We start from the raw sequence: 16,697 nt of genomic DNA on the forward strand, positions 1-16,697 counted from the left end.
TTCCCATCTTTCATTCTATGGAAAAGGAAATGTAGTGCAAAAACCCTCAGACAAGAAAAAGACTAGCAAATTCCAGCACAGCTGAAGCATAATGAGGGAGAGATTGGGTGACATGAGATGCCCATATGAAAAACTTGGAGAAGTTGAATTTAGCAATCGATTAGAGGGGGAAAAAAGATTAAATAAAAACAGAATAAATAAAAAGAAATCCATTTCAAGATAAATTATAGTGGAGCTGTGGAACACTAGAGACAAAGAGAAAATCTTTAAAGAAGACACCTAAAAGGATTAACAATTTTAAGGGCAGGGACTTTTCAGTAGCAACAGTGGAAGCCAAGTGACAGCAAAATATTTTCTACAGAAAACAACTGTTAACCTAGGAAAAAAATCTTTAAAGAAAAAGGGTGAAATAAAGACTATAGCTGAACAAAACTGGAATTTATTACTATGAGATATCTGCAGTAAAGCTACTTCTAAGTGATGTATAGTCAGGTATTGCTTAATGATAGGGGTACATTCTGAGAAATCACTGTTAAGCAATTTTGTCACTGTGTAAAGTACATTTAAATTAATCTAATTGGTATAGTGTAAAAAATTATAGAACTAGCACTGTTCAGTTAACGTACATCACCTAACAACATATAAATCAGGACTAAAGGGGATTCTGGAGTTGAAGTATTCTAGATATCTTTATTATTTGTGAGAGGATTGTTAAGATATTTAACTTGGTTAAGCTTAATGGGTATAGTAAAAAATTTAAATATAAAAATAGAGTATATAGAGTTCAAAAAAAAGAGTGAAAAGAAACAAATACAAATTCAATACAAAAAATGGAAGTAGAAATTAAATTTTAAGATAGGAAGAAGTTCAAAACATAGAATAATTACAGTATATGCTAATGAAATAGACTCACCAATTAAGAAAGATATAAAATGTAAACAGAATTCAGCTGTATGCTGTATACACGAGATATAGTCAGTGTAAGACTGAAATAATAGAATGGAAAAAGATATACTAAACAAATATAAGAGAAAGTTGATATAACTAATATCTAACACGATAGGCTTACAAAATGCATTTTTAGCAGTAGGGAGGACTATTGCATAATGATAAAAGTTTACCAGAGATACAATAATCCTAAAATTATATGAACCTAAGACAATGGCCTCAAAGTAGATTAAACCAAATTTATATAATATTTATTGGAAAGTAATTGAGAAATCCATTGTCATAGGAGATTACAGTGGGGGTGGGAACCCAAGCAAAAGTCGGGAATTTGCACTTGCTGGGAATCCATGACAATTGCTCCAACTCTATGTCTGTGAGGATGGCTGTGGGCTGCTTGAGCTTTGTAGCACTTCCAGGTCTCTGAACTAAAAGTTTATAAATTTAAGGCATTAATAACTAGTGTCTGTTTTCAAACATAAGGAAGCACTATCTAAATGAACAACTGCTTAAGAATAATTATTTTTCTCATAGCAGCCCTGTATTATTTTTAACCCACTCATGAGGAGCAAAGGCATAGAGTAGTCTTGTGACTCATTCTTAGTCAAATAGGAAAGAATCAATGAAGAGTAAGAACTGAAAAACTATAGTGTTAGAAATATACTGACATTTTGTCAAATATAGTATCTGTAACATCAACCTGGCAATTTGCAGATTGTGCCAAGGACTCTTAAGTTATCTTAAAATTATTCCAAAATATTTGTCACCTATGAATTCATGCATGCGTGCAACAGCTATTTATTGAGCACCTGTTAGATGTCAATTAGGTTTAAACTTAGTGCAGGATAATGCAGTGAATAAGACAATGAGCCAGACTTCCTGGGTTGCACAGTGAATTGATAATGGAGCATAACTGGCTGCCAGGAGACTTGAATTCTGGCTCCTCTGTCCTGACTTTGAGCAGCTCAACCTGTCTGTGTTTCATTTCCTTTTGTGTAAAATGAGTTGGTTAGACTAGGATTTAGGCTTTAATTCCTTCAGAGTTCTAAGTCTGTAAATTGAACAGAAGCTTTAGTTTTTTCAGAAAGACAAAGCTGGAAACTTGTTCCCTTTGTTAATCTATTTAATTTCCTTCCTCTAGTATTTCTGTACCCTTTTATAAACACAATCGAACTTTCCCTAACCACTTCTTTTTCTTTAATAGAGGAGAAAGAAAAATGAGGTATCATTCTGTTGCGGTTTGTAATTGTAGATTTTACAGTGCTTGTTATGTTCAGACTTAAGTTAAGATGTAATATTTGGAAACATTTAAAAACTTTATGGTTCTGCCATGGTGTTAGTTAATCAGAAACTTTAGACCCATTATACTGTAGGTCTTTGCCTGGAAATTCACATGCACAATTAATTAAATAGATTAACTGCAAAAGCAGTTATGTGCAATATGAATGTATTTTATTTTACCCGTAGGAATGTGGGGACAAGGTCATGTTCTTGAATTCTCTTTCTGCATCCTTACCAACATTTTATTGGTTTGCCTTTTTCATTGATAGTTCAAATTCATCTAAATGGTATCTAAAATGGTTATTTCGGAAAAGTGCTTTATGACATGGGAAAATATTCAGGGTATGTTAAGTGAAGTCAATCAGTTATGGAAAAAATATGTTTTATCTTTTTTAAATTAATGTATATATATATATAGAAAAAGACAAATTATATAAGAAAAAGTTAAGTATAGATGGTAATGTTATGTTTTCCTTTTTATGTTTTTCTGCATTCTCCCACTTTTTTCAATAATGGTCCTTATTATTTTTGTAATCAGAAAAATAATTAAGAAGCACAGCATCTCTCTTAACTGACTTCCTTGCCTTAGTTTTCTCCCTGTTCATCTTTCATCTTGCTTCTTGCAGACTTCATTGGTTTTCTGTGCCTGCTAAATAAGATTCCAACCTTGCCTGCCCCATTGTACCTTTTATAACATGGCTTCAGAGTGCCTTTCCATTTCATTGCTCTTTCCTCTCTACAGACTTCTTACAAATCCCTGAATGTGTTATGTTCTTTGATATCCAATCATCCAGTCATTCAGGACAAAAAATTCTTAAAGAACCACCTTCAACTCGAGTCCAGTATATCAGAAAAGTTGCCATTTCTCATCACCTCTATTGCAGCCACCCCAACCACCTGCAGCCACAGCCTCTTAACTGCTTTTCTGCTTCCATCCTTACCTCCACCCCTGTGCCCTCCACGCAATAGCCAAAGGTTTCCATTTAAAATGCCATAATAAAGTAAAAATCAAAATCAACAAGCAACTATAAGCCAGTGGCACACTGTTGGGGGCGGGGGGTAAGGAGGGATTATGGTCAAAATAAGGAGGGTGGGAATTGTATGGGGACTATAACCAAGATGAAAAAGCATACACTGTGCAAAAATGAAAAATGATGTAAAAAATATATAAAATAAAATATAAAAAAAATAAAATGCCAGTCAGATCTTGTCATTCTGCTGAATACCTTCCAAAACTTCCCCACCTCCCTCAGAGTGAAAGCTAAAGTCCTTACAATGGCTTATAAGAGCCTATGTATCTTTTTAAAATTCTCCCAACCTCTCCAACTTCATTACTTTCTCCTCAGTTTCACTCCATATGCTAGCTTCTTACTGTTTCTCAGTCACTATACCTATGCTGCCTCAGGTGTCTGTACTTGTTATTACCTTTCTCTGGACTGCTGTTCCCTTAGGAACTATTGTCTATCTCTGAACTTCCCTGATCAGCCAGTCTAAAGTAGTACTTCCCTTCCCTCCCCCACTCCAGCCTCTCCTCCCACTTTTCCATTTCCTTTGCTTCATGGCTCTTAGCGCCTCCCAATAATATAGGACAAGTATTTGTTTACTGTCTGTGTCTCTTACTTGAATGTAAGTTGCTTAAGGGCAGGGACTTGTTCTGCCCACCTCTGATTTCTTATCACCTGTTAAGCTATCAGCTCTTCTGTCCTCTTTTAGATACTGTTCTGTCAATCCCCTCATTGTCTAAAAGTTTCCTCTTCCTTATTGGATAATTTCCTCTTGTCAATAAGCATTTTCAACTCTTTCTCCTCAAACACAAACCTGCTTTCAACTCTATCTTCAAATTACCAAAGCATTAGTTTGTTTTCTTCCTTTTAAGTTTCTTGAAAGGGTGAGTTAATGTGTACTTACTCCATCTCCTTGCTCTGGCTTTTCCCTTGGTCTTCTCTAACAAGGATTGCATCTCCAGTGTGCCAGTAAATTCCTTTGCCACAGATCTCTGATAACATTCTGATTGTGAGAAGTATGTAGCATTTTTTGATCCTTTTCTTACTTTAGTTTTCTACAGTATTGTACTGTGTTGATTATTCCTTTCTCCCCCCTTGTAATTCTCCTTCCAGCCTTTCTGAAGTATTCCTTTTCTTGTTTCTCATCCTTATTGATTGTTTTTGCTGGTTCCCTTCTTTCCCCCTGACCTGGGAATATTCTATAGGACTCTGTCCTTAGCTTTTTTTTTTTGCCTTGCTTCAAATCCTTCCTCCCCACTGGCTGCATCTATCTTATGCTTTTAACTACTGGCTTTGCACTGATGACTTCCAACCTATGTCTTTTGCCCAGATTTTTCTCTTGAGCTTTAGGCTTCTATTTTTATCTTTTTCTTCAACATTTTCTAGCTGAAACCCTGTGCCACATATGAAAAACAGAACAACGCAACGTAAGAATAGCAATTATTTCTCTATCAGTTCACACACTCAGTCTGTGACCTACTTGATCATTTAAGGCAGACTTTTGAACGTCAGTCTCAACCCTTTCTTTCTCTTACACCACCATATGAAAGGCACGAGCTTCTCTCTCACATAGCTCTTTTGAATATGTGCAGTTGTCTCAGTTCTGATTGCCTCTGCCATAGTTTAGAGTTTTATCCGTTCCCTGTTCATGGTATTGACTTTATAAAGCCTGAAATTAGACAGCATGGGTTCTAACTTTGCACCTGCCATTTACTAGTTTTGTGACATTGGCCACATTTTCTAACTTCTCTGTGCCTTCATGTTCCTTAATGGTAAAATAGGAACAATAATTTCCTGTGAGGATTAAATGACTTAACAGATAAAAAGTACTTAACAGTGCTTTTCACACTGTGTTTGCTATTTCTATTATAGTCCTGCTCTAGCTGTACTATAATATAGACTGGCTGTATCACTGGTCTGGTCTCTTCCTTTTCTAAAACATTTCCACTCTGCTAAAGAATCAGCTTTCAAATGGACATCTAACCACATCATTCCTTTTTAAAAAATTTCTGTGGCTTCCCATGATATGACCACTGCTTATATATCCATCTTCACTATCCCTCTTCTCTCACTTTGTTACAGTTATACCACATATTTGACATTTTTACAAATAAGTTATGATCTTGCATACTTTGACAGCTTTGCAGATACTGTTTCTTTGGCTTGAAGTGTCCTTTCTTCCCTGGTTTTATCTGTGATTCTTTAATGATCCTTCAAGATCAGGTGTATTTTATTTTTTATATTCACTTCTCACATTTTAATCAATCAAATCCACCAGTTAATCACTCACAGCCAATAGTTGCCAAAAGCCAAGTATAATGGTATTATGGTAGATAGAAGACAAATATAACATGTTCCTGAGGAGCATATATTCTAGTAGGAGGATGAGACAGACAAATGTATAATGTTAAGGACCATCTGTGAGAATACTAAGTAATGCATACAGTGTAAGTGAGGCAGCGTATCAAAGATGGGCAAAAATCACTGCTCATGGATATAGGGGAGTGGGGATACTAAGGTAGTTAGAAAGGGCTGCATGGAAAAGTGGGATTTGAATTGGACCTGAAAGGATATAAGATTTGCAAAAGTAGAGGAAACAGGGTAGATGTGAGGGGCTCAGAGAACAGAAGGCACCGAGATGTAGTTGGCATGTTGCTGAGTGGAGGAGCCTGATAAGAAAATGTGCGTTGAGGGGTGCTGAGGTCATGGGGCTTTCCCATGTGCTCTGGCTGACAGCAGGGAATAACTGGGGTCTCCATGACGGGGAGCATCCCGAGGGAATAGAAGGTTGTACTGTTCTATACCATGCCAAGCCTGAGGCAGAAGGAAAACTCAGTAATAGAGGTCTCATCTTCACTTAGAATTTTGATAGCCTATTCATGGATATCCCCATGGATTTAGGGGGGGATTAATTTTGACTTTTTTAAAAAAAGATTATTTATGCATACAAGAACTGGGGTATAGGCTAGAGGTGTGGGGGTTGAGAGGATTCACCAGAGACAGAGTGGGGGACAGAACAGACAGATTGACAGAAGTACACTGCTGAGGGGAGCAGCGGGCGAGTCAGGAGAGGTCTGCTGCGCCATGTGGGTTGCTCCCTGGCTGGCCAGGGGACAGAACTTGTGCTGCAGTGGCTGCAGACAGCTTCTTAGGTTGCACCTTAATCCCTTGCACCACCAGGGAGGCCTAATTTTGACTTTTAAAAATATTGCATGAAAACATTATTTCTGTCTATTACAGTTTTGGTGGGGACACCCCTTAAAATTTTGTGCCCAGGGAAGATACCGCTCTTCACCCTAGTCCTGGCCCTGTGTTCTATTTAGAAGGTGGATGGTAGGGACATGGCTATTTATTTTATTATTAATTATGGCTTACTCGTGTTAAAAGTATTCTTTGGTTAGTAGACAGTGTTTAGTTAAAACAATTAAGACAAAGAAAAGAGAACCTTAAGAAGATTAATTTGGAACTTTGGAACATAAAAAGCATGAAAAGGAAGAGAATCTTTTGTTCTTCTAATTCAGTTTCTAAACTAATTCCTTCTTGCAGCAGCATATACAGAAAAGGGTGATTTTGCCCACATCTAAGTGAGTGAAAGGTAACAAAGGGGGAAGGTACCAGAGGCTGCAGTCCACTTGGAGCCCATATCACACATAAAACAAACCCATCCAGGCCTGCTCTGAGGACATACCACTCACTGGCCACAGTGCTTACCACAAAATCTCAGCCTAGAAAGCAATGGAAGATTCATGAGCTCTGCAAATATCCCAGGGCTATTGGCATACAAGAGAAGGAGCAGTATTTGACACAAACACTGTTCCTAATACATCAAAAATGTAAAACCTAAAAAATGTGAAATCTATTTATGGTGTCGAGTATAAGATTATTTTGATCCAGGGAAGTCAATTAGCATGCAACACAAATCTCAGAAAAGGCTAAGGGAAAGGTTAAAAGGTGTAGGCTGGGCCTCCCTGGTGGCTCAAGGGGTTAAGTCTCAGCACTGTCAAGCTATTGCCAGCTACTGCAACATGAGTTTGCTCCCCTGCCAGGGAGGTGACACATGGCGCAGCAGACCTCTCCTGTCTCACCCGCTGTTCCCCTCAGCAGTGTATTTCATTCAGTCCGCCTGTTCTGTTCCCCACTCTGTCTCTGGTGAATACACACACACACACACACACACACACACACACACAAACACCCTGCCCCCCCCACCTCTGGCCCATACCCAAGTTCTTGTATGCATGAGTCTTTTTTTTTTTTTTTTTTTAAAGGTGTAGGCTCCTTGCACTCTTCACCAAGTGCACTGCTCTGTCATTTGATGTGCACATTCAAGTCAGCACCGGTGTTCAGTGAGTGCTTTTCCAGGCTCCATGGTGGGTGTTTTGGCATATTATGCAAAAGCCATAGGTTCATCTTTACCATTAAATGAGTGGGTGGTCACAGACGAGACTGCTTTCTGAGGTCTGCCATTATAACAACCCCTCATTATCACAGTCAGCAAAGGTGTTCTTCAAAACTGAAGTTTTCCAGAGGAAAAAAATTCTGAATGAGGTTACTACAAGGCCAGCCTTATAAGAAATGTTGAAGGGGGTTCTTTAATATGATGATCAAAACACATGAATAGAATAAAAAGGTTTTGGGTTAGAATTGGTTCTGTTAGAGCTATTAGAATGAATGGCCATCATGGAGATATTACTCAACCATTGGAGAACCCTTAGTGCTTAGAGCCACCAGGCGTCCATATAGGGAATCAGCCATGCAGCCTATGGATTTTCCATGTGGTTGTCTTCATTGGTGCTACACCTCCACCTCATTAAAACATTGGCATGGTAATCAAGACTACTGGAGCTTTCATAGTCACGTTCCTTCTTATTTGAGCAAATTTACCAGATTTATTTGATCTTGGCAGAAACTCATTAACCATAGTAGCATTTGGTTCTGTAACTGGATAAGCCAATACAAAAAGCTCTTCCTTTTGGGCAATTCCCTCTTGAGACTGACTTTTTGACCCCTATTCCCAAGATGATTTTCTGTGTTCCTTCAAGACCATGTTTAAACGTGCTGTGAAAACCTGGCCCTCCTATGTAGTTGATCAATCCCTTACCATTCATTATGATGTTGTATACTGTTATTTGTTTCCATGTCTTTCTTCTTAAAAAGATTCTGAATTCTATTATAATTGACACTATGGCCTTTTTCCTCTTATCATGCAGAGCCTTGTACAGTGACTTACCCGTAGCAGATGCTCCATAAACATTGCTGAATTATTAATTAGGGTTTTAGGAGTTTCCTAAGATATCTGTACTTTTTCTTCAATTTCTGTAGACTGCAGGAATTAGTTGATCGGGTTCTGGAACGTTTTCAGGCTTCTGGATTAATGGTGAAAGAGTGGAATAGTGTGAAACTCCATGCTACAGTCATGAATACTCTACTCAGAAAAGACCCCAATGGTAAGTCCTCCATAGAACTGTAGCATTGTTTATGATCCCTGACTTTCCACGAATCTCTTGAGAGATCTTCTTTTTCAGATCTATTGACTTGTTATGATGAGCACACTGAAAGTGGGCAGAGACATATCTAGCATTGGATCGTGGCTTTCCAAATCTTTTATTTTAGTCACTAGTACTGTCAGATTTAACAAATAGAAATACAGGCTGCCCAGATAAATTTTACACAAACAGTAATTATTGTAGTGTAAGTATGGCCCATATAATACTTGGTAGCTTTTTTTTAAAAAAGAAAAGAAAATCAGTTAATGAAAATAAATGTTAGATCAGTGATTCTCAGCTAGGGACAATTTTGCCTCCCAGAGAACATTGGGATTGCCTGGGGATGTTTTTTTGGTTGTCACAGTCAAGGGGGCAGGTTGCTGCTAGCACCTTGTGGGTAGAAGCCAGGGATGCTGCTCATTGTTCTACAGTGCACAGCACAGCCCCCCCCCCCCGCCCCAACAAAGAAATATTTGGCCCAAAATGTTATTAGCACCGAGGTTGAGAAACCTTGTTTAAAAATAATAGTTTTTTTCCCCTCATGGACTCTTGAGTGTTCATACATTGTTTTAACCCTTGATTTGGGATAATGATCTACATCTTAAAATATATTTTTCTTTTCTTCCAGCTCCCAACCCCCAAGTGAAAGTTTTTCTAGCATATTAAGCATCTAATCAGGAACCACACATTGAATTTACATACAGCTTCTTCTTCCAAAACTTATTTAAAATATACCAGTACCAAAATCCCATATTCATGTTTTATTTCCTTTGTTAGGGCCCTGACCTTGGTTTAAGAAAGTCTAGATTGGAAGAGTATTCCATCTGAACTTGAACCCATATACTATTTGCAGAATTAGAATTTAGGATAGTTTACATGTCTTTTTTTGGTCAGGGTACCTCTTTTAATTTCTCTCAGATATATACCAGAGATCCCAATTTAAAATCATCTATATTAAGGGCCTCCCCGGTGGCGCAGCGGTTGAGCGCTGGGTTGCGAAGCTGCCCGCGGCCTCTGCGGCGCCGGTTCGATCCCCGGCTGCTTCCCGGCCACCGGAGGAGGGTCCCGCATGGCGCGCAGACCTCTCCTGCCGCCCGCTGCTCCCCTCAGCAGTGTACTTCGGTCCTTCTGCCTGCTCTGCTCCCCGCTCTGCCTCTGGTGAATTCTCTCACCCTCCCGCGCTTCTGACTGTACCCAGTGCATGTATAAACAAACAAATAAAGAAAGAAAGAAAACATGCCTCTATTAAAAAAAATAAATAAATAAAATAAAATCATCTATATTAACCCCATTTGGTTATTAGAGCTATTATCAGACTAATTATCAGACTAACAGCTATTATCAGCTGTCCAATTTTTAGTTCCCTTAATGTTTAGTGATTCTAAATTGTATTTTATTGAAGACTTTTATTTATTTATTTATTTATTTATTTTAAATCTTTGAGAGATTCACTCTTTTTTATTATTTATTTATTTATGTATTTATTTCTTTATTTATACAAGCACCGGGTACAGTCAGAAGCGCGGGAGGGTGAGAGAATTCACCAGAGCCAGAGCAGGGAGCAGAGCAGGCAGAAGGACCCAGGTACACTGCTGAGGGGAGCAGCGGGCAGCAGGAGAGGTCTGCGCGCCATGTGGGACCCTCCTCCGGTGGCCGGGGAGCAGCCGGGGATCGAACCGGCGCTGCAGAGGCTGCGGGCAGCTTCGCAACCCAGTGCTCAACCGCTGCGCCACTGGGGAGGCCCTATTGAAGACTTTTAAAAGTAAGTCACTTTACTTTAAATTTTTTTATTAATTTTTGGACAATATATGATTTCTCCTCTCATTTGTGGTCACTGTAGTTCTCCCACCACCAAAGCACCCATAGTCCATTACCATATTCCCTTGTGCTCTTCCCCCCCGCCAATGTTTTCACCCTCTCCGCTCCTGCCCGCTCCCTTGCATCATGAATGCCTCATATCTGTAGGAACTCTGAGATCAAAAAACATTAAAATGACCCAATCAAAGCCTACAGACTCTTGAGTGGGTAGTTAATTGTATCCAGAGCTCTAGATTTGTTGTGATGGAATACATTTCTTTTATTTGAATAGTAGTGTTGCAGAATATTGGAATATTTGATATTTACATATTATAATGTAGCTTGTCTAGTGGGAACATTTTAAGGAGGGTATGGTATTTATTTTGTTTTGGACAATTTTAATTTTGGAAACCAAGTTAGATCCCAGGAGTGATGTGCATCATTATGTAGAGGTAGTTTCAGAACTCTGGAGTGTATTCTGAATTCATTGGTTCAATAGATATATCATATACAGCACCATTCATTAGAATTTTCTGTGGTGATAGAAATATTCTATGTGTTTGATGTCCACTATAATAGCCACTTTCTACATGTGGTTTTCGAGCAATTGAAGGTAGCCAGTGAGACTGAGAAAGAGAGCTTTTAATTTAACCAAATTAAATTTAAATTTAAATAATCACATGTGGCAAGTGCTACTAGTTTTGCACAGTGCAGGTATAGGAAGAATTTTATCATACAGTTAATGCTATTAGTGGTACATTCTATCTGTTCTACTCCTTAAATCTTAGTTCAGCGCACTCACAACTATACCATACCCCATTATTAACTACCCTCTTGACATAAAAGAGTTGAATTGCTTAGGAATCTGTATCTTCTAAATTTTATAAATCCCCGATTTCTGTTCAATTAGCCCTAGAGCTTCATATAAGAAAATGTTCAGAGTTCACAGTCTATTATTATCCTTTCCTACTTAGATATTTAAAATATAACATCTTCATATATTGAGATATAATTTGTGTGTTGTATGACTCACTAATTCAAAGTATAAAATTCAATGATTTGAGTTATATAGACATTACCACAATCAGTTAATTTTTTTTATTGAGGTCATAGTGGTTTATAGCATTGTTTGTATTTTAGAGGTCTAGGATCTCCCACCCTTCAGGTATTGTTACTCTGTTGCACCCACCACCAAAGTACCCATAGTCCATTGTGCTCCCACCCCACTTTGTTCTCACTCCTCCTCCCCATCTCTCTGGTAGTTTCAGTCTACTGTCAGATTTCTTGGGTTTGTTATTAGTTTGACTTTATCTGACCCTTTGTTTTATTTTTCTATATTCCACATATAAGTGACACTTTCCAACTTACTTCATAGCTTAATCCCCTGCAGTTCCATCCATGTTGTAACAAATGACAAAGGTTTATCTTTTTTAATAGCTCAGTAGTATTCCATTGTGTGTGTGTGTGTGTGTGTGTGTGTGTTTGTATATATATACACCACATCTTCCTGATCCATTCATTTATTTTGGAGCGCTTACGAGTTTCCATAGTTTGACTATTGTAAATAATGCTACAGTAAACATAGGTGTACAATATTTCCCTTCAAATCAGTATTTTTTTTATTGTTTGGGTATATAACTAGGAGTGGAATTGCTGGATCATGTTTCCCACAATCAAATTTAGACATTTTCATTACCCCCAAAAGAAAACATACACACACTGGTAGTGATTTCCCATTTTCCTTTAACCGTCAGTCTTATGCACCATTACTCTATTTTCTGTCCTATGAATTTGCCTTTTCTGAATTTTCATATAAATAGAATCATGTAATATGTGATTTTTTTCTTTCACTTAGTAGGATGTTTACAAGGTTCACTCATGTTATATAGCACATGTCATACTTCATTCCTTTTTATTGCTGAATATGGATATACAACATTTTATTTATCCATACTTCAGTCAGTTGATGGACATTTGTGGTGTTGTTTTGATTCCGTTTTTTGATGCTTATGAATAATACCATTGCTGTGACATTTAAATACAAGGTTTCCTGTGGGCATGTTTTCATTTCTTTTGGGTATATACTTAAGAGTGAATCATATGTTAACTGTGTTTAACTTTGTGAGGAACTGTCCTATCTGGCTGTTTTCCAAAGTGGCTGTAATCATTTCACATGGCTGATGTTTCAAAAAATATTCTGAGTTAAATAATTCTTGATGATGCTTTGAATATTGAAAAGGACATGGAATAAGAAGTTTGCTTTTTCTTTCCCCTTATCCATATCCTTCTTCTTGCTATACTTTAAGGAAACTTGTTTTGGAATAAGCAAGCTAAATTAACTAAAGGAATTAGAGTGCAGTTTTCATAAGGCTAAAGTCATAGATTTGCTACATTTTAGTGTAGAATGTCTGTATGTTGCAACTAAAGGGACCTTTCTCATTTGGAGGGCATCCTTAAATTGACCAAAAGCATGGTTGTCAGCGTTTTTGACTAGTTAATGTGTGAACTATTTAAAAATGCATGTAGTTTATATAAAGTCTTAGAGTTTTAGATTACAAGCAGCTTTGGAGATCACCTAATCTTAACCTCTAATTTTGTAAATGAGGAACTGAGGTCCACAGAGGAGACATAATTTGCCTAACAACATAGCCAGTTACTTTGTTAATGTGCAGTGGGTACTTGGACAATGTTGAATGAATAAATGTGTATTGAATGAGTTGATGACAAAATTGCGACTAGCCCCTGGATCTCTTGACCCACAGACTGATGTTTTTCCCTCTACATAATCACTTTCCATAACAGTGAAAATTTTTCTAGTTGACCTATAGAAATCTAAAATAAATAGATAAATAACCCAGCTTCTGTTCTAACATTATCTTTGGAATATTTACAGCTGAAGGCAGATACAATCTCTATACAGCAGATGGCAAATATATCTTCAAGGAAAGAGAATCATTTGATGGCCGAAACATATTAAAGGTCAGTATGAAGCAGACTGAATGGGAAATCTTTGGTATGTGTCCCCAATAAGGGAAGGAAACAAGTTGTTCTCCTTTTAGCAATAAAGTATATTTTCTTTATGTTTCCTACAAAGATGGAAAACGCTGTTTAGAAAAACTTTCTTTAATACCCTAAAAGAAAAGAGAAACCTTTATGACTCTGTTAAAGATGCGTAGTTTCTCTGGAGTACTTGAAATAAGAAACAAGTTTCCTAACTACTTCAATCCAGAGGTATAATTTGATCTAACCTGGTGAGTTTTAACTCTGTGTTTTACCTCTGGAGACCTAAGTTTGCATTTTTCAGTGAAAAAGAATTGTTTTTCTTGTTCTAGTAGATTTTTTTCTTCTTCCACAAAGTCACTCTTCAAAGTTGCTTTATAATCTATTTTCACTCAGGAACAGGCCATGTCCTAAAAAATAGATGGTCCATTTCAAACTACTGAGAATTTGCTTTATGCGTGTTAATCTATGAAATTTAAATACAAGAGGCTCTTCAGGATTGAATTTATCTTTCTTACACAGAGCACATTATGTAATATCCTTGGTTTATGCCCTCTCCATCTTGTTAACATGGCTTTGTGCCTCTGGGCAAAAAGAAACATAAGTTGGTATCATTGAAGAGGGTTTTTTTTCTTCTTCACTTCACTGTGCTATAACAGTTTAGGGTATACATTTTCAAGCTCATGGATGTTTTTTGGAGTTGGGACTGTGTGTGTGTATATGTGTGTGTGTATAAAATAACTTCTAAATAAGCTTTAACTTTAGAAATTCTTTCTCATTTTTTCTTCCCTACCCTTATCTTGTCACTTGACAGTTTTCTTGCCAGAGTCTTTTTTTTTTTTTAAAGATTTATTTATTTATGCATACAAGAACTGGGGTATAGACCACAGATGCGGAGTGGCGGGTGAGAGGATTCACCAGAGACAGAGTGGGGAGCAGAACAGGCAAACTAACTGAAATACACTGCTGAGGGGAACAGCGGGCGAGTTAGGAGAGGTCTGCTGAGCCATATGGGTCACCTCCGTGGCCGGCTGGGGAATCGAACTCATGCTGCAGTGGCTGCGCACAGCTTCATAGGTTGCTTCTTAATCCCTTGTGCCACCAGGGAGGCCCCCTTTTGCCAGATTCTTAATGTGAGCAGAACCCAAGAGGGTTGTGATTGCCATTTGCTTGGATAGGCATTCCTCTTCCCCAATGTAGAGCTATGTTGATTCTTTCTTTTCCTCAATATTGTCCCTCTTTTGTGTAGTTTTATTTTTTCTAAAATACCCACATGGCGCAAGGCAGACCTCTCCTGCCTCTCCTGCTGCTCCCCTTACAGTGTCTTGGATCCGTCTGCCTGTTCTGTTCCCCACTCTATCTCTGGTGAATCCTCTCATCCTCCCGCCCATCTGACCTGTACCCCAGTTCTTGTATAATTAAATAAATCTTAAAATAAAATAAAATAAAATAGCTGTGGTAGCTTTGGGTTAGATTGGCAGGCCTGCTAATTAATTAAATTTCAGTTAACTCTACTGATCTTAGATCACAGCTTCAGTGTGATACGGCTCTTTCTCCTCTATCACATTTCCTCAGGAATTTCCCGATAATAGCATTGATTACTTTATATTTTGTTGCTGTTAATTTGATTATGAAATAAAGTAGATTGAATGGGGAAATAAATCTGTAGAAATGACTCGAGCCAACTTGGTTCTTTTAGAATTAGAATTAAAGCCCAAAAGCTAATCCTGCAGCAAGTCAAGTGTGAGGTGCTCTGATATCTATGAGAGAGAGATGATGGGGTGGCTGTTTGAATATGGACCTCTCTCTTGATACTTAATTTCTCTCATCCTATAAAGTCAGTTTTCCATTTAAAGATGCTTTGCCTTGAAATCTTCCTAACTATCCCTAGTGATGACAAGAATGTGGCTCCCTCTAGTGTTGACAGGGTTTGCTTTATCAGTAGTACTCTTACAGATTCATGCCTGATCAGAGTTTTAAGGCTGGACCCAGCTAGATAGTTGGAGATGATTTATTTAATCCATTTTCCCACTAAATGATTTAGGACACAGGATCCAATGTGGTTAAAGTGACTTGGCCAAAGATTGCCACTAGTGAGTAGGAGAGGCTCAATCAGAACAAAAAGATTCAAAACTGATAAATTAATATTGTTTCTGTTGCCTCCCATGAAGATGCTCACTATTTAGGAACAGATCATTAGGTGTCAGAAATTGGGCATATCTTTTTGAACTATGATAATGTTGGATTAAAACTCGCTTAATAAATGTTGGGGCAGTGGATATGTGAGTTAGTCTAACTAAAATTGTGACTAGTGAAAAATTAGACTTTTGAATTGAATATAAAATTAACACCAATGAAATACTTATTGACTATATACCACTGCCAGACCATGTGCCTGCAGATAAAATGGTCATTGTGATATAATCCTACCTTCTACGAGCTACTTATTTTTTAGGGTGCAAATGGCTACTAGACAATTACAATGTAAAGTGATGGGGGTGAGTTTTAAGTATGGAGAAGTGCCTTTGAACACAGACACTTATAACAAATTGTCTTTTGATATAGTTCCAATATTTTGCTTTTTAATCATTAGCTCCAGAAAATATAAATATAATCCTTCACCTGTGTGCAAAGGAATTAACTTTTTAAGAATAAATCTTTTTTTTTAAAAAAAAAAACAAGAATAAAGGTAAAATATTGCCTCCAGCAATTCCCCCCCAAACACATAAAAGGTAGCTATAATAACCTACTTTTTGGAATTATCACAAATGAACATGTCTTTCTTAAATAGAATATGAGAATCCATCACCCCTAAAATTCTTAGGGAAAAAAAATTCAGAAAACCAATGGATTATATATATATATATATATATAACTTTTTTAAAACTAGATAAAATTATTATGATTAGAAAGAAAAAAATCAGTTTCATTAACAAGGTAAGAACTGACTTGGAGTAAACAGAAAGGTTAACTCTGGTTGTTAAGGATCCCAAACATGTGGACAGCATATTAATAGCTACATAGGTCAAAGATCAGGAATGCTGGTGATGGGAAGTCGCCTTGGAAAAAAATCAACTTCATCTACTATTCAAAGAGAAACAAAATGAAAAAGCAAGTCATTGCTCATTGCTGTAAGAATTTAATGAGTAAAAAGCCAATTGCTATTCTACTCCATGAAGAGAAT

General features: G+C 37.4%; 1 protein-coding gene across 2 annotated transcripts in view; it reads left to right on the forward strand.

Moving 5' to 3' along the window:
* The window catches only part of ASCC1 (activating signal cointegrator 1 complex subunit 1), a gene marked incomplete at its 3' end in the record, with an annotated part of 88,747 nt that overhangs the window by 48,100 nt on the left and 23,950 nt on the right, over positions 1-16,697 (forward strand). For both annotated transcript variants that reach the window (XM_084245892.1, XM_084245893.1), the window contains 2 exons: positions 8,553-8,677; positions 13,407-13,492. In XM_084245892.1, coding sequence (XP_084102018.1) covers positions 8,553-8,677; positions 13,407-13,492 — 211 coding nt within the window. The remainder of the gene's footprint in view (positions 1-8,552; positions 8,678-13,406; positions 13,493-16,697) is intronic.

This window comes from Talpa europaea, assembly GCF_964194135.1.
Source record: "Talpa europaea genome assembly, chromosome: 10".
Classification (NCBI taxonomy): Eukaryota; Metazoa; Chordata; class Mammalia; order Eulipotyphla; family Talpidae; genus Talpa; species Talpa europaea.